This window comes from Mastigoproctus giganteus, chromosome 1 (assembly GCF_048544385.1).
Source record: "Mastigoproctus giganteus isolate SK-2022 chromosome 1, ASM4854438v1, whole genome shotgun sequence".
In the NCBI taxonomy this organism is placed as follows: domain Eukaryota; kingdom Metazoa; phylum Arthropoda; class Arachnida; order Uropygi; family Thelyphonidae; genus Mastigoproctus; species Mastigoproctus giganteus.
The window spans coordinates 193,892,327-193,917,666 of record NC_143575.1 but is presented as its reverse complement, the minus strand read 5'-3'; the positions used below and the strand labels follow the sequence as shown (position 1 = coordinate 193,917,666).

At 36.2% G+C, this 25,340-nt stretch overlaps 1 protein-coding gene across 1 annotated transcript; it reads right to left on the bottom strand.

The window, feature by feature from the left end:
• Window positions 1-6,063: 6,063 nt before the first annotated feature.
• On the bottom strand, window positions 6,064-6,918 carry LOC150091402 (exosome complex component RRP45-like). Its single transcript, XM_090390217.1, has one exon. It carries the CDS (start codon window positions 6,916-6,918, stop codon window positions 6,064-6,066), a length of 855 nt encoding a protein of 284 aa, XP_090246343.1.
• Window positions 6,919-25,340: the final 18,422 nt, after the last annotated feature.

The following is a 25,340-nucleotide window of genomic DNA, read 5'->3' as shown; positions in this document are numbered from 1 at the left end:
TGCTCAAACCATTCAAGGCTTTATAACACCTCAATCAGATCACCTCGCAGGTGCCTAGTCTCCAGACACTGTAATTTGCAAAAATTTTAGCCTTTCATCGTAAGAGAAACCCTTTGTTCCATTCACTAATCTTGTTGCCCTTCTCTGTACTCATTCCAACAGCTCTACATCCTTCTTGATATGAGGCTTCCAGAGCTGTATACAGTACTCAAGGTGTGGCCTGACCATTGCCTTAAACAAGGGGATAATCATCTCCTTATACCTGCTAGAAAAATTCCTGTATATCATTGACAAGACACTGAGCTACTCTTCCAGACTGTCTGTACTGCTCAGAAAACTTCATATCTGCCTTCGCAATTACCCCCAAGTCTTTTTCATTCTCTATCACTGACAGTGTAGTACCACAGAGTTGATACGTCACTCTGGGGTTGCTGCTTCCCATATGTAGTACTTTACATTTGTCAATGTTAAACTTTGACACCTCACAGCCCATCTGCTCAACTTTTTCTAGATCCTGTTGCATCAGCGTACTGTCATTGGTGTCCTTAACAACCCTGCCAACCTGCGCATCGTCTGCAAACTTAGACATTAAGCTTGATATACCATCATCAGTATCATTTATATTTACAGAAAACAACAATGGACCCAATACCGAACCCTGAGGGCCTCCACTAATAACATTAGTCCACAATGAGCAGTGTCCATTGATTCCCACTAGCTATCTTCTCTCACTCAACCACCCCTTTATCCATAGCAGCAATTTGCTTCCAATGCCACTCTGCTCCAATTTGTGTAGCAGTCTTCCATGTGCAACAGTATCAAAAGCCTTTCTTAGATTCAAATATATGATATCAAAGTTATTCCCTGCATCCAGTTCCTTTGTGACCACATCATAGTATCCAATCAAATTGGTCAGGCAAGACTGTCCCATAACAAAACCATGCCTCCTCCCTTCCTGTACACATTGTACTCCCCAAATTCCAGTTCTGCATTCCTTATATCTGTGTGACACCATGTCTCTGATATCCCAACAATATCTGCCTTTGATGTTCTGAGCAATACCTCAAATTCATAAAATTTATTTACCAAACTCCTATCATTGGTGTACACACAAGTATACATGCACCTGTTCCTATTCTTAGCTACCTTAACACGACCCCGTGTGTTAAGGTAGTTACTTGTACCGCAATGACTCCCAGTATTCTCTGAAATACCCGGCATCTTGTTTTCCAGGCTGCTGCTTATTCCAATAGTAGCAGTGCAAGAATCACTTTCACCTCTGCCACTGGCTGCTGTTAATATATTAGTCCTTGTATCCCCCCCAAACTAACAGGTTTTTTTGACTCACCTAACACTGCCTCTATAGCATCAGCAAATATTCTTGCACCCTTTCTATTTAAGTGTATCTCATCCCTGTAGAAGTAGTCTCTCCTATTAACAAGTACAGGAGAGAAAAAAATTCAGGCTGAAAAATATTCAGCGGTCAGATATGAAGTTGACAGTTATCATATCAGATATGATAATTGTGCAGTCAGATATTAAATTTTCTGAGCAATGCATCAGGCTGCCTGGGCAGGTCATGTCAATGATATACAGGTATTTTGCTAGTAGGGAAAAAGGAGATGATTGTCCCCTTCTATAAGGCAATGGGTAGGTCATGCCTTGAGTACTGCATACAGGTCTGGACGCCTCATTTTAGGATGGATGTAGAGTTGCTGGAATGAGTATAGAGAAGGGCAACAAGATTTGTCAGGGGAAAGAAAAGGGTGGTCTTACAAAGAAAGGCTTCAGTTCTGCAAATTGCAGTGTCTTGTGACTAGGTACCTGCAAATGACCTGATTGAGGTGTACAAGGCCTTGAATGGGTTGAGTAGGCTCAATTCCGATGGGCTTCTTCCTCTTGTTCAGATTATGGACCTGAGGGGGTATAAATTTAATAGACTTCCATCTGTTGTGAAAGTCGATAGCTTAAATAAATTCAAGGAGGAACTGGACAAACATTTAGAGGGAATGAATGTTTTTTGGGTCTAATGTTACATAAGCTTGCTTTCTTGCATCACAGGGCTTGACTACTACTAATGTTTACAAATGACCAGGGGCACTCTCAGGGTATGTGGTGCCCAGGTGCCAATCACAATTTGGCACCCTGCCTTTAAAATTTTCTTTATATGTGTATGTAAGTTTCACGTTTTCAGGCACTCCCTTGAACGTTGCTGCCTGGGTGAAGTGCACCCCTTGAACCCTCAGGACAGCACACCCCTGCAAATGACAATATAAAACATTCACTATATACATGGTGTAATCAAAAAGCTCAGGGACTGCACTAATATTTAGAACTCACCAGTTGTTTCAATGGATATCCTGGGAAGCAGTCTCTTTGACACTATTGCCTATTCAATTGCTTTTTCAACTTCTGGAATTATTCCGGTAGGTCTTTTTTGGTACTAATAATTCCTGTGTTACATTCTGAAAAATTACATTCAGTCATTGCAAATCTGTTACCTCTCAAGAATGGTTTAATGTTGGGAAACAAAGTCACAAGAGTCAAATCTAGGGGGCTGCAAAACCACAGTAATGAAGCACTTTGCAAGAGATTCTTGAATTGAAATTGCCAAGTGTGCAGGGATATCATGATGCAAACACTAATTCAATAAAGAAGCCCACTTTTCCAGCTGTTTGTTCTGAACACACCGCCCAAATTGTTCAAGGAACATGAAGACTTCCAGGTATTGCCATGGCCTCCAAATTCCACAGACATCAATCCCATCAAACACAAGCATGGGATTGATGTCAATGTCATGGGTTTGTGTTGGAACAGTAGCTCTGATCTCCAGCATCTCAACAACGGACCTTACAGGAGCTAAAGGAACTGCTGGTTACATGTTGGTACCAGATATCACAAGACATTTAGAAATTCTTGCCTCACCGGGTATGAGCTGTTTTGGCTCCACGTGGAGGATCAACATTGTATTAGGTAGGTGGTCGTAATGTTTTGGCTTATCAGTGTATATATTTATTATCTATTTTTATTTTAAGTGTTTCAGCACACATTAGTTTTCCAGTAAATAGAGGTTACTTGTAGATATGCAGGAGTCAGGCTTTAATGGTAGGGCAGCGTATATGTACTTTTATATATTTTTATCTTAAATAGTTTAAATTCTGCTGGCCAAAAGCTATCCTAACTCTGTGTAATTTAATAATTATTTTATCTTTCATTTTAATAAAATTAATTAAAATTATTAATATTGTAAGTGTAATTTAATTTGTTTAATTAAACTCAAACTTTCTAAGAACCCTGTAAGAATTAAATTGGAATTAGAAGGAAAAATAATAGAACAGGTAATGAAGTTTAAGTATTTAAACACAGATATTAATAACAGCAATAGAATAGCAGATGAAGTCATAGACCAGACAAAAAACACTAACAAAATAACTGGATGTTTCAATAGTATTATTTGGAACAATAAGAACCTAAGAAGAGAATCAAAATACAGAACTTATCTGTATTTATATTAATTATATTTTGTATAAGAATGGAAAATTTTATATTATTTTATATTAAGAATGGAAAATTTTATATTATTTTATATTAAGAATGGAAAAATAACTTGCTTTATTCTGCATTAAGTTTTACAGAAATAGCTAAACATTTCAAACCATCAGGTGGATCAAGTCTTTTTACTTCATGAGTTCTGTTCTAGCAGCCTGTCAGCACTTCAGACAAGCTTCTAGAATAGCTCAAATTTCTGTAAATTATGTAGTGTCTTTCCTAGCAAGACAAATAAGTGATTACCACATTTACAAATAGTTGTGGTTAGGCCACATCTAGAATGGAATCATCATTTCAGTAAAAATGTAGATCTTAAAAAGAATGCAGAGTAGAGCAACAAGATTAAGAGACTGTTGGGTGCTCAAAAGGATATTTTTATCAAGACTGGGCTTCTCTAAATTTCAGCCTCTGTGGTGACTTAACTGTAATCTATAAAGCTTTAAAAGGGTTAAGTAAACTAAATGTTGATGGCCTCTTTACACTTTCTCATATGATGCACACAAATTTAAAAGAAACAGGATGAGTGCAGAAGGCATGTGAAGTTTTTTTTTTCACTAATTTATGTTGTATAAGCTTTACTTCTTGCATAATTTTGCCCATACTAATACTACAGGAAACAGAAAATAAAAGTAAAGGCAAATTATGAAAGTAAGGCTTTTGGAATATTTAATCACAAAGTGGTTTAATAATTTCTCAGTTATTTCGTTTTTAACTGGTCTGCCATTTTTAAATTATACTCAAGAATCAAAACAGAATTAAACTAAAAATGAAACATAACAGAAGTTTAATAACCAAATGAATTAATGTGGTAATGGAGGAATAACTGGTACTTTTGACATATATTGAAATAATCCAAAACTAATAAGCCAGAATCTTACAGAAATTATTTTCTTGTACAAATATCTGTCAAAATTAAGAGAAAATTATAAGTTAAAAACAATTGGTCGAGATTCAGTATCGGGTACAGCCAATGAGAACGGCTAAGAAGGGCCGTGAGTGAAAGGGCACTGAGTTTAATCAAAAAGTTACAAATAACACAGGAAAACATGGAATGGGCAGCAATAAAAATATCATGGTTACTTAGGAAAACTTAAGGCATATGAAGCACAACCAAAACAAAAATCTGAAAATTCTTCATTCTTCCGTATATCTGTGCAAGTTATTTCACTGAAACTAACTAAAATTAAAATTAGGTGTCCATATCAAAAAGTATATGGTAGTAACATTTTGGACGATACCAGTCAAAGGATAGAAGAGAAAGAAAACCACTTAAATGATTTTCTTTCATTTTACAAGACCAGATAAAAAAAAAAAAAAAAAAAAAATGGATGAAAACTGGAATCCACATTATTATAATAATAATAGTTCAAGTTAATTTTCAGTAATAAAAATTAAGTTAAAAATAAAAATGCTTTAACCTTTATAAAGAAACAATAAAATTGAGTGAAGAAAAGCAGGAAGAAATAAAATTACCACTGAGTACCATAAATTATTCAAAAAAGAACCTTAATATATATTTATATTAAGTTTATAATTAATATATATCAAAAACATTGCCTTAAACCATATCCTTGCCTTTACTATTCTTAAAGATAAATATAAACTTGGGGTTTTGTCTCCATGAAAAAAAAAAACTTTATCGATAATAACAAGAAATTTGGAAAGACCACAATTTAATTAGCTTTTGAATCCATTCTTTTAGAATATTGTGATATTATAAAGTTAGTGGGCAAATGGAAAGTTATTGGTTAATATCACAGAACTGATTGATACTGAAAAGTGGAGGAGTGGCAACACCAGTCATACTGTTAAACAAAATAATGCAAGAATGTCACAACTTTGAATATGAAAGATAAGCTCTAAAAAATGAAACTGAGAGTAGCATAAAACACTACAGAAAGTAATATGCAGAGAGGCTTAAACAATAAGAATGCAAGTTGGCCACCTTGGTATTGTAACACATTTTTACATATATTAGCATAACTAGCTACTACAACTAAAATTTATTCAAGTAATAAATAAAATTAATTCAAAATGAATGCTTCCTTTATAAATTGATAAATGCTTCCTTTATAAATATTATAATAGTTTACTCTATGGCATTCCATACCCTAATATAAGCCCACAATTCTAGATGTCTGTTTAATGGTAAACAATAAATTCCCCCATTTAAGAACCCTTTCCCCAAAAAAAATTCTTCAAAAACACTCAAGTGCCAATATCATATTACATGATGCCACTTTCAATAGATAATTGGAAAGAACAGTGATAAAATGAAAGAATAAATTTGATATAAGAATATTTTAACCTGAAGAAAATGACACCCACACAAATAACATATCACACACCAGTAGTCATAATTTTTTCACTTTAATAAGAATGTTACAAGAAGGCATTTTTTGAATACCAGCCTCGAGAAAAAACAGAAAAATCATTCTCTTCTGATTCTGTACTCATCTAATTGTTCTGTAATAATAGACAGTTCTTCTTCCCCTTCCTCCATTCCAGTTTTATTTAAAAAGGGGTCTCTTCAGCTTCATTAACAGACCTTCTCTGATTTTCATCCTCTAAAGCTTTCTTGATGAGTTTTGTAATCTCTTGAGCTCTAAGGGCCGCAATTTTTGCACAATGCAGTATAATTTCTTTTGTAACCACCAGTGCCCCACTATGATGAAGTAAACATATTTCCTGATGTGCATTAACACCTATTACCATTTTTCCATCTGATAGCCTCTCTTCATACTCTGTAGGATCGATAAGAATACATTTTTTCTCACTAAAAAATGCGAATGAAATGCAAATTGGCATATGATGCAAATTTAAAGGAACTGGGGTACAATCTTCAATGCTATGTATAGTCACTTCAGTCCCTATCACAGTTACTCTGGGTCTTCTAAAGTGCAAAAGAGATGATATAGTGGCGATTGTTGCAGATTCCAAAATATTCCCATCATAATTAAGGGCATGGACATCCACACGTATTGCCCATACTTTTTTTTCTGCAACGATACACAAAGATTCTAATTCAATGCAGTGCGAATCTCTTATGCACCTCTCCAAATTCCTGGCACATTCAATTTCAAATTCTGATGGACGCCCAGGTTCAAAATTAGGCGCTGCCATGGGGGATATTTGAAAATTTACAAAAACGACACCTTCTGCTGGTTTAGAAGGCTTCGGTTCAATTACGTCGCAGGAAATCTGCGCTAAAATTCTTGTATTACCTTGTATAATAAGGCAACATCCTCGTTCAACACCAAACAAAATATGGATATTCCTTTCTTTACTCAATTCCCGACCATCGAGTCTCCTTTTGCTATCTAAAAGTTTTAGGACAAAATCCATTTCGCAGTTCACAATTTCCTTCATGATTTCCTTCAACATAAACCCTCAGATTTTCCGACTTTCTGCCCAGTAAATTTGATTGGTCGCGAAGTGACGTCATACGCGGATTCCACCAAATATGCTTCCCACGCTCGCACTACCCAGAGTGTGATTAGAGTGCAGACTCAATATTTGTGACTGGATGATATCTCGAGGCAGGTGCGAATTCAGGGAATCGGACAGATGGGGCTTGTTCTTCCCTAAATCGTGCATATAAGTGTGTGTGTGCATAATGTTCCTAGTTCTATCTAAAAAAAAAAAAAAAAAAAACTCAAATCTGGTACGATGTCTAGAGTTCGAGTGTCTAGAGTTCCAAATTTTTTAATAGTAATGACGTCACAATCCTGCTTTCTGAAGTTACTTTTTTTTATGTAAACCCCAAACATGAGAGATATTAGAACCAATAGTACTTAGTACCGTGCTTGGGTTGGAGTTTGAGAAGACGAAAGAAGATATTTGTGGACATTGGACTTGAACTTCTGTAGACTGCAAGGACGAGATTCACGTCACGTGAATATAGCCCGTGCTTTAATTCGGAAAATTTTATTGCAAAAGTTATAAACACTAAAGGAAACTTTCATAAATATTAACATCAAATGTTTTACATAATTGTTTACAATACACATTCAATAAACCTGATATATTTTATCAAAAAGAAAATATTTGCCTAGCAATACTTTTCATTTGAGCGAATTTTCTTTAACCATGCGTATAAGTGAATGTGTAAAAGGTTCCTAGGTCTATCTAAAAAAAGAAAGAAAAAGAACTTAAAACCTGGTCGTCATGCCTCGCCTTACGATAATAACTGGATACTACAGCGTCTGGAGTTATAACTTTTTAGAATGTTTGAATAGTATGACGACACAATTATGCTTCCTGAAGTTACTACTGCAGTAAGTATGATTGCAACAATACAAATATTTGTCAACAATTTTTTTTTTTTTTGTTTCGCATTTTCGTTACATTCCATTTTTAGGTGTCTCTAACAGCAGCGTATGTCGTTTCAGCTACAAGATCGGTACATCAATCGGTGCCTTTTTACAGAGATATTTAGATACGTTGCACTCGCAAGTATACATCTCTTACTTTAGTCATCATAAATCCATTGTATCTTGTTTTACAGAAATTATGAAAATCTGTGAATGATCAATAAAACATTTACAATAAAAAAGCTTTTATTTCGTAATTGATATATACAAATCAAAATACCTAAAAAAAACGCGAAGGATATTTTGCATAAACCGCGTGTGCTCGGCACACACTCAACTTTTATATTTGTCTTTTTTTTTTTAACAACTAGGAAAATATAATGGATACATTTTTTTCATGATAAAAATTTAATATTGCGGATAAAAAATAACATGAAATATTTCCCATATCACAAATTAAATAAAAACTACCACAATGCATTCCACAATATAAAAACAAATATTACATAAAAAATAAACTTTCTAGAAAAAGTACACAAAAAAAATCACAGATTACATGAAAAAAAATTATTTCACAAATATTCAAGAAAAATTTATTCTAAAAATTGCCATATACAATTTACTACTTTATTAATATTTGTTTTCGATATTTTGCTTTGCTCAATAGCTGAGTGATGATTACAGAGGAATGATTTGATGTAACATCATCATCATCATCATCAGCCATTTTCAATCCACTGCAGGATGAAGGCCTCTCCAGCAACTTTCCAGTTCCTTCTGTTTTGAGCACGGGCCAGCCATTTACTACCCAAAAACTCATGAATTTCATCTATCCATCTCCGACTTTGTCTTCCAGGTTTTCTTCTAGCTCCTCTTGGATACCATTCTGTTATTTTCTTAGTCCATCTGTCATCATGTCTTCGAGCTATGTGTCCTGCCCAAGACCATTTTAGTTCTTTAGTTTTGATAAGAATGTCCTTTACTTGAGTTTGCTGCCTAATCCATGTGTTTCGCTTCTTATCTAACAGTCTGATTCCCACTATAATTCGTTCCATTCTTCGCTGTGTAGTTCTCAGCTTCTCTTCCATTCTTTTGGTGAGTGCCCAAGTTTCACTTCCATAAGTCATGGTGGGGAGTATACATTGATTCATTATTTTACGTTTCAGACAAACTGGGATATTGCTCTTCAGTATGTGACTATATTTCCTGAATGTTATCCATCCAAAATTTATTCTTCCCTTGACTTCCAGCCAATTATCATTATTACAGCTAATAAATTGTCCCAGATAAGTATATGACTCCACCTTTTCAATTACTGCTCCTTCAATCATTATTTCCCTTTCCGTGGCATACTTGTTCATCATTGCTTTTGTTTTAGCCATATTCATCTTTAGTCCAAAATCCTTACTAACTGTGCATAACTGATTAAGATTTTCCTCTAATTCTTTGGGATCGTGACTTATAACCACAATGTCATCTGCAAATCGTAAATGGTTTAGGTACTCTCCATTCACATTGACTCCTTTCTGCGACCAGTCTAATCTTCTGAAAGCTTCCTCAAGGGCAGCAGTAAACAGCTTCGGAGATATTGTGTCTCCTTGTTGAACTCCTTTCTCAATTTTAAATTTGCTACTGTCTTTGTCTAGTCTAATAAAGGAGGTAGCACTCTCATATATTTTATTCAAAATCATAATATATGGGATATCTATGCCTTGTCTTTCCAGTGCCCGAAACATTGCCTTATGCTGTATGGAGTCAAATGCCTTTTCATAATCCACAAATGCCAGGCATAATGGTGTTTTATATTCATTTGCTTTCTCCATTAGCTGTGATATTACATGAAGGTGATCCATAGTTGAGAATCCTGTCCTAAAGCCAGCTTGCTCTTTCGGTTGATTCTCATCAAGTATTCTTTCTAATCTGTTAGTAATGACCCTTGTGAACAACTTGTAGATGTTGGATAACAAGCTAATTGGTCTATAATTTCCAATTTCTGATTTATCTCCTTTCTTATGCAGCAAAACTATGATTGCATTATTCCACTGCTTAGGCGTCACACCTTTTCTAATGCACTTTGTGAAGAGCCTTGCCAGTTTTTGTGTTATGTCTCTTCCTCCCTATTTTAACAACTCTACAGTAACTTCATCTTCCCCCGGGGCTTTCCGATTCTTCATTTTCTTCAATGCATGTTCTACCTCATCAGGAAGAATATCGGGTATGTCGTATGTGTTGCTACTTTGCAATCCATCTTCCCCACTGCTGGTATCATTCCCTCGCTCCTTGTATAATTCTCTATAGTAGTCTTCTGCTATTTGAATTATGCCTTCTCTGCTGTTTATAAGTACACCATCGCTATTCTTCAGTTTCAGTATCATTTGTCTTTCTGTATTACTGCTCATGGCTGCTGATTTAAATCCTTTGTTTTCCCTTAATGCTTGTTCTACTTTTCTTGTGTTAAATCTTCTTATGTCCTCTCTGAGTCTCTTTCTAATGGCTTTGCATAACTCAGTATACTCAATTTTCTCCCTGTCAGTGTTTTTCTTGCTCTTTATTTGTCGTCTTCGGTTCATCATGACAAGTGTTTCTTGACTAATTTTTTCTTCTTTGGATTTCTGTTTCCCTATAGGTTTCTTGGGCTTTATCACTTTCAGAAAGTTGTAATATTCCTCGTCGATTTCTTGGTCCTGAGCAGTCTGCAGAAGCTCAAACTTGTTTTTAAGTTCCAGTACATACTGCTTTTTCTCCTCCTCTGTTATCTCAAAGACCTTTGTATTATTTACTCGAGTCAGTTTTTTCCTTTCCTTTCCTACATCTATATCAAGTGTACATCTTACCATTCTGTGATCACTTCCAACATTTACCTTATTCAGGACGGTAACATCATTCACAATATATCTTCTGTTAGTGAGGATGAAGTCGATTTCATTAGTTGTTAATCCATTTGGACTCTTCCATGTCCACTTTCTGTTCACCCTTTTCTTGAAAAAAGTGTTCATTACTGACAGTCCTTGAGATTCTGCAAATTCCACAAGTCTTTCACCTCTTTTATTCCTTTCACCAATTCCAAAATTTCCTATAGTTCCTCTTTCTGCGCTGTTTTGCCTTTTTCCAACCTTAGCATTGAAGTCCCCCATAATAATAGTGTAGTGGGTTTTCTGCTCATCTAGAAGACTCTCAGTTTCGGTGTACATTTCTTCAACCTCTTCATCATCATGGCTCGATGTTGGTGCATAAATCATTATAATCTTTAGCTTGTACCTCTTAGAAATCTTGAGTATTAGCCTTGACACCTTTGGTGATGTACTTTTGAATTCTAAAATGTTGTTTTTAAAATCTTTATGGACCAGAAACCCAACTCCACCTTCACTCCTTTCACTGTTTCCATTGGTGTACAGCAGATTTCCACTTGATAAACTTATAAGTGATTCATTTCTTCTTCTTGTTTCAGCGAAACCGATGATATTCCAATTCACATTTTCTAATTCCTTTTCCAGCTCTAATATCCTGTCTTCACCGATGAGTGATCGTACGTTATAACAGGCCAAGTTCAGTTTCCGTGCATGGCAGCCTGGTCGTACCCAGAGATTCTTAGCACTCTCTGCTTCCACTCTGATCCTCTCGCTGCCGTAAGAGGGAGAGTGAAAGCTGCTGGGGACTGAGGGCCATTTGTATTGTTGTGCTCTCATGCTGGAGGGTTTGGTCTTTTCCTCTTCACGCTGACCAGGCGTCTTGAAGAGAACCACTCTACACGTTCGTTGCCACCTAAGTGACATAACAGGGCTTACCATCGAGAAGGTGTGCATGAGTGGATTTTAGGGAGGCAGGCCAACCGGACTTCTCCTAAATCTTCTGTAATAGAGAGATATTGGATCCATCAGTGTTTTAGGCTGAGTGTCTGATAACACACAGGATACCTGTTCCCCTCTAAGCCCCTTGTTGTAACAGTCAGGTTCAAATTGAAGCAATGGTTTTCCATTTAGATGTATGGTCATCATAATCTGCAACGTGTTTAATTGTCACAATATTATTCATTACGCTGCTAATCGCAATGGTTTCAAAGATATTTTCTGACTTTCCTAATTGAAAAGGTAATTTCACTCGATTTTAAAGATAAACTGTCTCTAAAATCATTAATTTTTATTTCATATTTTATGTGAAAACTTAAATTTCTTATTCGGTTTTCCCCATCTGGTAACCGACACGAAAGTTTTTTCACATTCCACGATTTCGGGTAGCATATGTTAAAAATTTCTTTCAATGGTATCGCTATTTTCTTTATTTAATTTAAAATCATCCTGTTGCATTAATAGCTTATCCTTTAAGGATAAAACAATGCATTTAATAACTTGTCATAAGGTAATTTTTTTTACTTTCGATTTTGGTTCCTTCAAATTCTTTCCACTTCAACATCCACTAAATTTTAGCTTCCTTCCGAATTTTCCAAATTAGCAATAGCATTGATAGTTCGAATAAATAATTTATATGCTTTTACTATTGTAATTCTGTAAAGCTTCTGAAAAGTAAGAGAGCTCTTGCAGGATGTCGATCATTAGTGCTAAATGGTTAAGAAATTCCAAATTTAAAAGTCGATTTAATAATCCGGAATATTTAACATCTGATTCAAAATGTTTGCACAAAGTGGGATAATTTCTCCAACCCACAATTGCCGTCCGCAAGCTACAAGCTGCTCATTGTGGCCCGAACACACGACCAATCTTTATGGTTTCCACATCGAGTTCTTCAGCAATCATTCTTAATTCGCACTAGTTTTTTGGAGATTGGTGATACAGTTTTTTTTTTTTATTATTATTATTGCCTGTATGCCATTATATTTTAGAACATTTTCTACACAGTGAAAGGCTCGACAAAGTTTCAAAATCTGCCAACATTTCATTTTCGTAAAGTTTATATAATATCTTAGTTGCCACAATCCCCCCCCCCCTTACGTTGTTACTGTCCCTAGTTCTTTGAATACAGTGCAAAATGTCGGAATCACATGGATATTCAGCTACTGTAAACATGTAAACATAGATGGAGAAATTTACTGGAAGGCAAGGTCACTCACTTCTCCGAAAAATATATGCCCGTTGACCAGAGACTATAATCCATGTCGAGAATCTTCTTAATCCTCTGACTGGCTATGGAAAGCATATTGACTAGCGCGACTTCTTGGTATATCACTGCATAGGTTTTAAGAACAATACTAACATTATGAAATGGTAATCCCTTTCAATCTTAATTCGCACTTTCTAATTACCAAAATTGCCTAAAGGCCAGAGGTGAGAACAATGCATAGACAGTTGTTTCTCCTAATCCGTTCGTTACATGGAAATTTTCTTTGTTCAACGGAAACTATTTAACTTTAATTGCCAAGTGGTATCAAAAAAAATCGCATAAAGAAGAGAAATTCTCTATAGTCTGAGTTAAACAGAAGTCCGACTGTAATTAAATCAAAACTGAAGCAATTTTAAAACACATAACCGATCGATTGCACCATTAAAATGCTGGGAATGGAGCCCCGCTCGCCCCACCGTAGTTTCGGCTCTGGATACTCAATAATTGCATTCAGGATTTAATTTGTAAAATAAATGATCGTCTTAAAGGTCTTATCGTCTTAATGGGCTCGCAAATTTTCAAAAAAAATGACAATGGGCTCTCGCGAGTCCACTTTAGCTCACCACTGACATTAGTTCAAGAGAAGCAGTGTTCATTAATAACTACCTCCACGTTTTGCCACTGAATCATCCATACCAGTAACTTGCCCCTAATACCACACAACTCCAATATGAACAGTAGTCTCATATGGAACAGTATCAAAAGGCTTTATTGAAATTTAAGTATATGATGTCGTCAGTATTTTTCACATCCACTTCATTCGTCACTGTTTCATAGTAGCTGATCAGACTGGTCAGATAAGTGCTCCCTTTATTCCTAAGGATAAAAAAACTCATGCTGTGATTAACATATAAATGCCTTCTTGTCAAAATGATTCTGCATTATTCTCACCACTCATTCCATTATTTTCTCTGGAAGAGGTCAAGCTTACAGGCCAATAATTACTCATGCTACCCCCCCGCCCCCTTGATACCCTTTATGAATAGAGGAGCCATTTACATAACTCCAACTGTAAGTCCCTCCCCTGAATCCAGGGATGCTCACATAATTAAGGTTAATGTTTACTCACCTGTTTTGCAGAAATGCAAGTTAGTTGCGGACACTTCTGAAATGCTGATAGAAATCATTCGATGTATAATTTAAACACAAACTCATTAAAACTACAGAACGTGTACATGTATTCATAAATGAAATAAAGAACCTTTGTCGCTACAAGAGGGACTCGTCAGTTTAATGGTGACTGAGAAAACCAAAAAATTAGACACTCGTGCAGATATCGAGATCTGAATGATGTGAATAAAGTGAATTTAAAAAATTTTCTATCAGAATACATGCGAACCAGTGAGTTGGTTATACCACTGAATCAGGGCCGGAATTTCCCATTAGGCACCATAGGCACAGGACCTACGAAGGAAGGAGGAAAAAGAGTTGTCTTTTCACTGTGACTAACGAAAATTCAATAGGTATACGTCACTAGATAGCGTATGCGTTCTGAATTTTTCGTTAGATAGCATAGGCGTTCAATTCAATACGCATACGCTATCTAGCGACTGTTCTTGAAACTAGAAGAATCGAAGTGATGGTCGCCCCTTCAATTGAGATGGTTTATCATTTATTATAGAAGAAACATTTTACCCTCTCTTTTTTTTTAGCACATTTAGGAATGAAATTGCCTAGGCCTACGAACTCCAAAATACAGCCCTCTACTGAATAATTCACAGAGACGTAGTATAACATTGAAGTGTTAAAATATTAAATTTTTTTATCACTTAGATGGGAAACCTACAGCTTTTCATCTAAGTGATGAAAAATGGATATAGGATGATTAAAAGATACATTTTGGCAACTTCCATTACAATACATTTTTGAAAAATGGTGAGAAATAGAACTGGCTTTTGCTGGCTTAATCGACATCTAAAAACTGTTTGTTTTTGCATTATATTTTATAACAGATGTATTATACGAGCACAAATTATTTTGATCATAAGTCCGAGCTAACTTCCGTAGCCGAGTGGGCAGGAGCGGGAGTGCAGTAGCACATGCTCTTTGAGTAGACCGGGGTTCAAGCCCCTGATGCTGAATACGGTCGATCTGCCAACCCGCACTGGACCAGCGTGGCAGATTATGGTCCATTTCCCTCAGCATGAATTGTTGAGGAGGCTTCCATTCTGCAGTGGGTTGATAACCCCGGGGGCTCACGTCTGGTGAGTATGGGCTTGGCACACCCAGGGTCCTGAGCTAGATATCATCATTCTTCTCCTTCTTGGTGATTCCCTTCTACTTCTCTCTTAGGGTAACTTAGGAATTTTTTTTTTTTTTGGCTGGTGCTGCATAAGCCTCAGGCTTCCTTGCACCATATAGCTAATAATAATAATAATAATAATAATGGCTGCATTTTACTTTTTTTTTTTTTTACCTTGTTGATAGTTAACTCTGTAGGTAGATGGCGCCACTTAGCTTTCAGTTTCATTATCGTAAGAATTTATTAAACCTATCAGTGACAAAATTGTCTTTTCATGCCATGCAAATTCTGAATAACATCGACATTCTGAATGTAAGCAGTGCACGCTTGGAAGAGTCGCATTTCTAGACGCGCTAGACAAAATAACCATACACGGATTCTAGAAAATTCTTCCGTACATTGCCTCTACAGGGAGCTGGGAAATATCAGACAATTTTAAAAATATATCTCGAAACACGATTATGAAGTTTTTAACCCCGGGGGTTCACATCTGGTGAGTATGGGCTTGGCACACCCAGGGTCCTGAGCTGGATATCATCATTCTTCTCTTTCATTCTTTCTTGGTGATTCCCTTCTACTTTTGACTCTGTCTCTCGGTAACTCGGGATTTTTTTTTTTTTTTCCTGGTGCAGCATAAACCTCAGGCCTCCTTGCACCATATGGCTATTAATAATAATAATAATAATGGCTGTACATATATCGCGCCCCAGAGTGACCGCTTGCACGCTGCGAATAATGTAATACGTGTAACAGAACCTAGGTCTGAAGTTGACGCAGTGTTAGACAATTTTGTCTTGGCTTTAATTCAGCCCTGATATGTTGAACCTCTTAATAATCCATAATGCGTGTGAAGAACGGCTTAGAAAGTGCGGTCTGCAGAACTTGCCACCTTAGGGGACATCTGAATGAATGCATAAGGTCCCGCCTGGTACGAAGGCACATATATAAATTCTTAAGGAGTAACAAAAAGTCATAAAAATTCCCTTAGGCATCGTATTGTAAAATATTTGAACGTATTACCTGCTAATGTTGGCAAATACACACTTAGTATTTTGATTAAATGTGGATATATCTTAGATAATTTTCATGAAGAATCTATAGATGTCATAAATGTTTGCAAGACCGCACATCTTCTGTCATTAAACTTTTAACATTCGGAAGAAGTTGAATTGAAATGTTTTTTGATCTTATTCCTATATAGCATCTAAATTAAGAAAAGAATTGCAAAGTTCCCCATTTCAACTATTTATGGCGTTTTATCCTCAAAATAATTCCTGTGCTTTGTTCACAACGTCCAGTTTCCACAATTTTTAGAGGTGTAAATGGTTTTATAACCTTGAAAATGGAAGAGACTAACAGTTTCATGCTTATTGTAATATTTAATTTACCTCCCAGGAGGATTAAAGCTTGTTTCCCTTTTTCATTGAAATAAAAGGTGAAAAAATATAAAACTTTATAAAATATTCGATTTTTTCATTAAAGATATATTAGAAGATGAAATGCACAAGGCATAATTTCTTATGGGTTTTGGTAATTAACTATATAATATCGGTGTAGATACACCATAGTTTACCCATAAATTTGAACTACGTATGTAGTGTGAAAGGCATCGTTTTAATTGTATCTCATATTGTGGATGCCTTCACAATGAGATAGCTGCCCACTCACTGATGAAGCCAAATAGCTTCTAAACGATCGTCTGGGTGGTACTATCCACTGAAAATAAATAACAGTAGTCTTCTCTACTAGAGAAGTGTTATTTATTTGAAGTAGTGCAATACCAGCTATCTCGTTGTGAAGGCACCCACAATATGAGATACAATTAAAACGATGCCTTTCATACTACATACATAGTTCAAATTTATGGGTAAACTATGATGTATCTACACCGATATTATATAATTGAAGATATAAAAAAAATTTAATTAACATTGAAGTGCATTAGCAAGAGGTTAATCACTGATACTCTAAGCAGAACTCAAAAAAATATAAATTTGAGTCTGTAAAACCAGCCACATCATTCCTGTAACTATTGTCCACCTTGCCTCTGCATAGTATTAATAAATACTGCTTCTCCTGTCCAAAAAGTAACCGCTCCGCACTGATTAATTGTTGAGAGCCCTTCGTCGGTAACACAGTTGGTAGAATCGCTGTCCACACCGGAAGGAAAAGACCTGAGTTCGAGTCCCGTCGATGACGAGAGAGATTTTTATGGGCCTTTTTCACAACGTGGCTGAGTTAATAGGTCTCAGGCGAGGGTACCATGGTTTCTCATCCTGGAAACTCGGGTTTTTCGTCCAGGAAACAGAAAATAGACCACAGAAGACACGCAATTTGCATACAATATATACGGAGCAATATGGCCTTTGTCGCTAGTGCTCCTAAAAACCCAATAACAACAACAACAATTGTTCAGTGTTTATTTCTGTCCCAAAAAAGTCAAGAACTAAAAAGCTTCAAGCTACTATGAAAAGTTTTTTAGAGTTTTTTCATTCTTGACTTATATAGATTTGATTCATCCACACCTTTTTACATCTTTTATAATAATCTCTGAAATGGTCCGTCTAAGTTATGGCACTCTAGGAGAGTGAACTCCAATAAGGTAGTATTTTAGAACAATAACATACTATTGGATGAAATTCACAGGCATTGCTTTCATTTTAATTATCACCAAAATGAACAGCAGTGTAATTTCCCTTCACCGGGAAGTTGGGATGAGATGTTTTTTCTGCAGTCTTCGGTTTGCCATTAAGTTACATACAGAAATAATGAATTTGCGCTACTTATAACAAGTGTTTATTTGACAGGTTCTGATATCAACTCCCACCGTACCACCTTATGTGTCATATGCATTGAGAACCAAGTGACCTAATTTGACTTGGTTAGACAATTTTTTTTTTTGCAGATAGGTTTATTACAATGCCGTGAGAACACTCACGAAATGGTTGTCAGTTCAGTATTGCATAGGATGTGGTCAATTAAGATGTACACCTTCCGCAGACCTGTGCTGTTCAAATTCCATTTTAAGGCGTGAACTATTAGCATCCTACACACTTATAGAAATCAGGATGTGGAAACAGGGTTACACGTCCTCATCTGTTTTTGCCTCACGGTCAATTTACAGTTTGCATAACATGCTAGCATTGCTTTTTGTCTTTACTGAAGGGTGTTGGAGATATACCTTCGTCAAGAAATAAAATTTATGGATTTTGTTGATATTCAAAACACTGTTATCTAAATACGAGCTATTACAACTATTCAATCAGTGTACGGAAGGCGTACAAACAGCTTAAAGTTGGAAGTAAAAGTTATATTTAATTCTTCTTCATTAACTGCACCTCCAAGCCTTCATTTTTATACATGGTTTTAACGAATCTAAAGTAAATGCACTACTGGAAGGTATGTCCCAATTAAAACTCTTTGCTTAACATTTCTAGAGGTTCTCGAAGGATTGTCGATCTTTTCTTTCTTTTTAATGCATCCTGGATGGCTTCTGTGTATTAAAATGGAATTTCTAATTCCAAATGCCACTTTCCTGCAAAACAAAAGAAACGGAAATTATTGTACTTTTATTCTATGAAATAATTTTACAACACATCTTAAAACAAATTGAAGAAACAACATTCACTAAAAGCAATAAGAAACGCTCCTTTCTTCCATTGTACCTATCCATTCTGTTCAGCAGGATTTATACATTTTATTCAAGGAAGTAACAGTGAAAATGGATTACGTTTCAATCATAAGAATCAGTCCCAATTTATATAACGTGGTTTTTGTGTTTTTTAGAATACAGACGTCTCCATTGAGAGAGGGACAAAAATTCTTCAATGATATTTCAGAAGAAGAATATACTGTTCGTAAAATTCTTTTCATTGATTTGCTTCTTAACATGGTACAGTCTTTAGTTCGATTTTCTCAATAGTTTACAATGTGTTAAGTTGGTATGATCCCAGTTTGCTTAATAATTTTATCATAGTGTGCAAGCTGTTGTTGGGTTTTAGGAGCATCGGCAACTAAGGCTAGGTTGCTCCGTCTATATTGTCTGTAAATTGCATGTGTTCTGAGGTCAATTTTCTGTTTGCTGGACAAAACACTCGAGTTTCCGGGAGAAAAACCATGCCACCCTCGCCTGAGACCGACTAACTCAACCACTGTGTGCCAGCAGTATGAGACTAACGCAACTGGCAAATTTAAGATTTGCATTTATCTTCAAGCGTATTGTATAGTTTCTTTCTCTTCAGTTGTTCAAAGTTTAATATTCATACAATGACGTCCACGCACATTAGACATACACCGTTGGATCACATCAGACTGGTATGACCTTGGAGGTGCACTATGGCGTGAATAATAGAAGCGGAAAAAAATTCCCAAAAAGAAAAAGAAGAATAACCTTGTAAAGTGTCTCCGAATTTCCTATTTTCAAAAACTGGAAATCACTCCGCACGTGCTTTACTAAACACCTTGGAAACCAACGAGGTCAACTCCAGCGCTTAATAGCAGAAAAACTGCAAGTACTACGTCAGTAGTACTGGTACTGTGTACAGTATATCTGCTTGTTTGAGATATGAGACATCGAACAGATATGAGGCAATGAACAGAAGTTGATTGGTTTGGTTGTTTAAAAATTGCACCAAGAAACTAAGAATATCGTGTCTGTATACTACATGTATTCTATGGGCAGCAGTGCCAGATTACCCACTAGTCAAACTAGATAGTTGCCTATCGCTCATTTCTTTGTCAATGACACACTCACCTTCCTCCCGACAAAGAAATAAACGTTGTCCACAGTACAAAGAGATGTTAACCATGAGGATCCGTTATGCAAGTGGTTAGACCCCAGTAATGATTATTTACTTTCGTATCTCCTTTGTGACAATTCTCACCTAGGATGCCCTCATAGGGTAGCACAGTGATAGGACGTAGGTAGGACCATGATTATAAGTGATTGGTATAATCACACTTTTCGATCGTTCTCTTCCGGGTTGTCTTCGGTCTGCTTTTTTCTCCTGCCATTGGGTATCCAGTTCGCCGCTACTCATGTTACTGCTCGCATGCTTCTTAAAATGTGTCTACTTCCATCTTTTCTGACTTGTGAAGTGTGTCTTGTTGTTCTGTTATTTTATTTCACGTTTTTTTCTGTTATTTTTCTGTCCAGTGTACTGTCATCCTTTTCTTCTATTCTTCCACTGGTTTAATCTGTCATCTACAAATAATACACTATTATTATTGTCTCTACATTCTAAAAAATTCTATTTGTAGGCGTGGTTCGATATTCTTCGCCCAAAGCCTTTCTTCCTCTGCCGTAGTTCGAACTGTTCGTCCACACATTTCCTTAATCATAACTTTAAAAGAGTAGTTTAGAACAAGAGAGAATTAGCAAGAAAGATATCAAGGCCGTCTTCAAATAGCATTTTTTTGAAATAATGCAGAGATGTATTAAGTTGGCATGATCCCAGTTTAATGGAAATAACCAGTGAAAGGAACGAATCTTTAAAAGTCATGGTTATGGAACTATTCTCTTCCTAGTTTTGCATATCAGCCATGTTTCTGCCGCATTGTATGTAAGTGAAAGTGTTATTCCAACCGAATAATTTTATTTTCATTTTTAGATATACTGTATTTGCTTTGATCCCCAGATTTTGTCCAATCTACTAAAAATTCCGGATGCTATTCCTTTTGTTCTATTTATTTCTGAATCTATTATACTTCATGTATATTACTGCCTAAATACGATGCATATTAATTTTCCATTATATTAATCTGCCAATTTATATTCATTCCCATTATTTTAGTTTTATTTGAATTTATTTGAAAACCCACTTTTTTGTATATTTTCTTTTATTTTGCTAAGTTTTGTTTTCATGTTGATTACGTGATGAACGTCATCTGCATATTCTAGGTCTTCTAATTCTCTATTTTCTGTACAACTGAGTCCTGTAGTTACTTTCTGTGTTTGCTTTTCTTATTACTCAATCAAATATTATATTAAACAGTAAAGGAAACAGTGCATAGCCTCGGTTGACTCCTCTTGATATTGCAAAGCATCCTGGACGAAGCCAGGAGCGAGAATGAAGTAGTATAGCTCTTTGAGTGGACCGTGGTTCAAACTGCATGACTACTAAATACGATTGTCCATGATTTATTGCGAACTCCTTTGATTTTGGTGGGTTCTTTTTTTTGTTTTGCCATATTGCGCCATATTAGCATTAGTTGAGGCATATGATGCAAGAAAACAAGTTTATAGAGCATCAGCCAAAAAAGAAAAAAAATTCTTTCCATTTCACCCATCCGGTCACTCCAAATGTTTGTCTAGTTCAGCCTTAAATTTATTTAAGGCTGAACACAACATCAACTTCCACAACACAGATGGAAGTCTATTCCAACAATCAACTACCTGCTGGCTAAAGGCAAATTTTCGCACATCTATTCTACAACTGTCTTTCCTCAATTTGAATCTATGCCCCCTCAGGTTCTTAATCTCAGCGAGTGGAAGTATCCCATCTGCATTGAGCCTGCTCTAACCATTCAAGGCCTTGTACACCTCAATCAGATCACCTCGCAGGTGCCTAGTCTCCAGATGCTGCAACTTACAGAATTTAAGCCTCTCCTGGTAAAAAAACCCTTTGTTCCTCTAGTTGTCCTTCTCTGTACTCGTCCTAGCAATTCCACATCCTTCCTAAAATGAGGACTTCAGACCTGTACGCAGTACTCAAGGTGTGACCTGACCGTTGCCTTACACAAAGGGATAATCACCTCCTTGTCACTGCTAGCAAAATTGCTATATATCATTGACAAAACTCCATGACCTGCTCTGGCAGCCCGTCTGCACTGCTCAGAGAATATACAATATATATGTAAATCGCATGTGTTCTGTGATCAATTTGCTGTTTGCTGGCAAACAGGCAAAACGACCAGGCACACATGCAAATTGCAGACACAATACACATGGGTAGATAAGGTTGTTTCTCATGTGACCCTAGTATGACATTTTTTTTTTTGTGAAAACCAGTTGCCTTGTTCAATTGTTCCAAAATTATCAAACTACATGACGATGCAAAAATGTAAACTATATAAGGATGGAATTTATAAATGAAATATAAGCAAACATTGAAACCAAAGTGAGGCGGTTTAAAAATTGAGGAAAACAGAATAAAATAATGAAAAAAAAATAGGAAATTAAGGAATGCCATCTGCTCATCCTGCACATTGCAACAAGGAAAGGGTAAAAGCTACTGTATTGACTGGTACTTTAGTAAGTAAATCTGGAGGAGGGGGCAGGCTATTAGAGCTAAAATTGGATGAAATAAATATAGTGTAGTATAAAAAATAGTGCTTTCCTCGCCCTTGAGTAATCTAATAGCTCAAAAGTGTAAAAATAAGAATTAGAAATCAAAAAATAAGGATAAAGAAGGAAGTACAATTATAGTCAATTTTTACTCGGCTAAACAGGATAATGCTCGTCCATTTAGTAGGGCACTGGAAGACGAAGAAGAGTGAAAGAAAGAGAGAACTAAAGAAAATAGCATGGTGAAGGTGTTGTGAAATAACAGAAAATGGTAAAAAATATAATACAAAAATACAAAATATAAAAACGGTAAAAAAAGCTTAAATAATGTAAATGTACGGGGAACCTGAAAAAAAAAAAACAAAAAAAAAAAAACAAACAAACAAAACATAATGACAAAGTAACAGTAAATATCTAAATTGATCAGGACAATGAACTATTACAATAGTGTTTATTTAATACAGTACCAAAATTAATTTTGACATCAAAATTGCCAATTGAGAGCGAGGTTTAAAAATATTTTGCTATGTGTAAGTGGAGAGAGATAAATTTAATATTTATCTAATCGATAAGCTACGCTTCCAGTTAATGGATGCTATTGAATGTATAAAGTTTAAAGTGTTTTTAGGGTTTTCCCCATCTCTGCATAATTTTCATTGAGTAAAGTGTGTTAGTTGTTTGATGGCACCGGGGGTTCCCCCATCTATCTCCACTCATTGTAAGTGTGAGACAGTACTCTGTCAAGGCCAGAGGTTTAAAAATGTGTGGGCTATGTATATGTGTAGTGTTGTACCGTTGTTCTTCTGGCCATTTAGCCACTGAACCCCTGCTGAGGCCCAATGTTGCCTGCACTCAGACCTGTGGAGGCAGACCAGGTGTACAGTAGCTTTGATATTTACTCCGGCAGGTCTTTCCACCTAATTTCCTGAGATTTCAGTGGCTAGGACCTTAAAAAGAAAAAAATGTTTATATCTTTCGCGTTGGGGGTATAGCGCTAGGATTGGAAAGGCCGAAATTATTGGCGAACAGTAATTTGGACATGATTAAATTTGGACGTGTGTGGCATTCGCTTGTGTACAGATAGAATAGGGGAGGGAGACTAAAGACTGGGGGGAGAGACAGAAATATGGGGTCAATAGGGAAGGCGACCTCAATAAGTGTCAGTGGGGCATGCCCATGCCTCACCAGAGAGCATTCAACCAGAGACACCTCCCAACTGCCACGGAAGGAGAGTGGAAAGCCAGGGAAAAAGTGCTCAGCTCGGGTCGCCAATTGGCGCACTGGCAGCAAATCTGCTGTTCAAGGTGGGGAAAAGATACGGGTCCCAACAAAGCAGTCGGAACCAGTGCCCTCATGTCATTCATGGGCCACATGCCCGTCCAGGTAGTTTGAGGTTAGTCACGTTTATGGATAAGATGCCCGACCAAGGTAGAGTACCTTGTAGATTGTCTTTTGCATCCCGGAGAAGCCCCAGATGGTCATTTTATTATTTATTATTGTCTTTGGTGGCCCCTAGACATTTGTCCAAATCCACCTAATATCACTGACTTTATTATCCTTATACAGGATACCCAGCCACCAGAGAGCAGTCATCACCTAGGATAACTGCTACCTGATGTTAGGCCTTATGAACGTGGAGATGGGCCTAGGTCTACTGTATTGACCACACAAAATTCCCGCACTCTCTGGTAGAAGTGCTAGACCAGAGGGTGCCAGCAATCACAACCCCAAGTTGCCCAAGCCTGGGAGCCAGCAAAAAATAAAAAATAAAATAAAATAAAAATAATAAATAAAATAAAAACATAAAAAAATAAAAACATAAACAAATAAAAATAATAAATAAAATAAAAACATAAAAAAATGAAAATAATAAATAAAATAAAAACATAAAAAATGAAAATAATAAATAAAATAAAATAAAATAAAAATAATAAATAAAATAAAATAAATACATAAAAAATAAAATAAAAAATAACAATAATAAATAAAATAAAAAATATATATAATAAAAAATAAATACTAATAATAAATAATATTTACAAAAAATAAATAAAAATAAATAAAAAAAACAAATAATAATAAAAATATTTATATATTAATAAAATTAACTATTAAATCTCTCCTCCCCGCACAGGTATTCAGGAATCAAAGCTTTCTACTCCTGTAGGCAGAGGAATAAAAAAAATAATAAAAAAATAAGATAAAATAAAAAATAATAATAAATAAATAAAAAAACAGACACCATCCTGGTCCACAATCTCGCACTTAGTTACTTACATAGTGCCAGCAAACAGAACAAAAAGAAAGAAAAAAAATAATAAATAAATACTAAAAAGAAAAAATGCTCCACTAGGCAAAAATGCCCCACCCAATACCCACTAGGCGAAAAGAGGGGCGGCAGGTAGGAGAGGGGGAGGAGACAGAAAAACTGTCTCCTCCTCCCAGCCAGGGAAGAAAGGGATGATAGAGCCACGCAAGGGAGCGTGGTTGGGAGGGCCAGTATGTATGGCCGACAGCAGGGCTCTGCGAGGTCTTTGTCGTTATGATCTTCCTAGGTTCAGGTGCATTTCCATCATTTGGACCAGAGTCCATCCAAGTTCAGGTGGTTTTTCGTTCCTGAGACTTGGTCTCATTCAGGATTGGTGATCTCTCGTCATCTCTTCTGATGTTTCTCAATATGGCGAAGCAATGTCAGTCCGGTGTGTTGTCATTCTTCCTGGTCCAAGTGTACTGTCACATGTGGGGTTGAGTCCCGGTACGGTGTTGTGGGCACTTCTGTGTGAAGTCAGTGACAGTGTAGTGTCAGGTGGTTTTCAGTTGGTGTCAAGTTTTCAGT

Excerpts from the sequence above, each read along its gene's own strand:
- LOC150091402 (XM_090390217.1), bottom strand. The coding sequence starts at position 6,918 with ATGAAGGAAATTGTGAACTGCGAAATGGATTTTGTCCTAAAACTTTTA.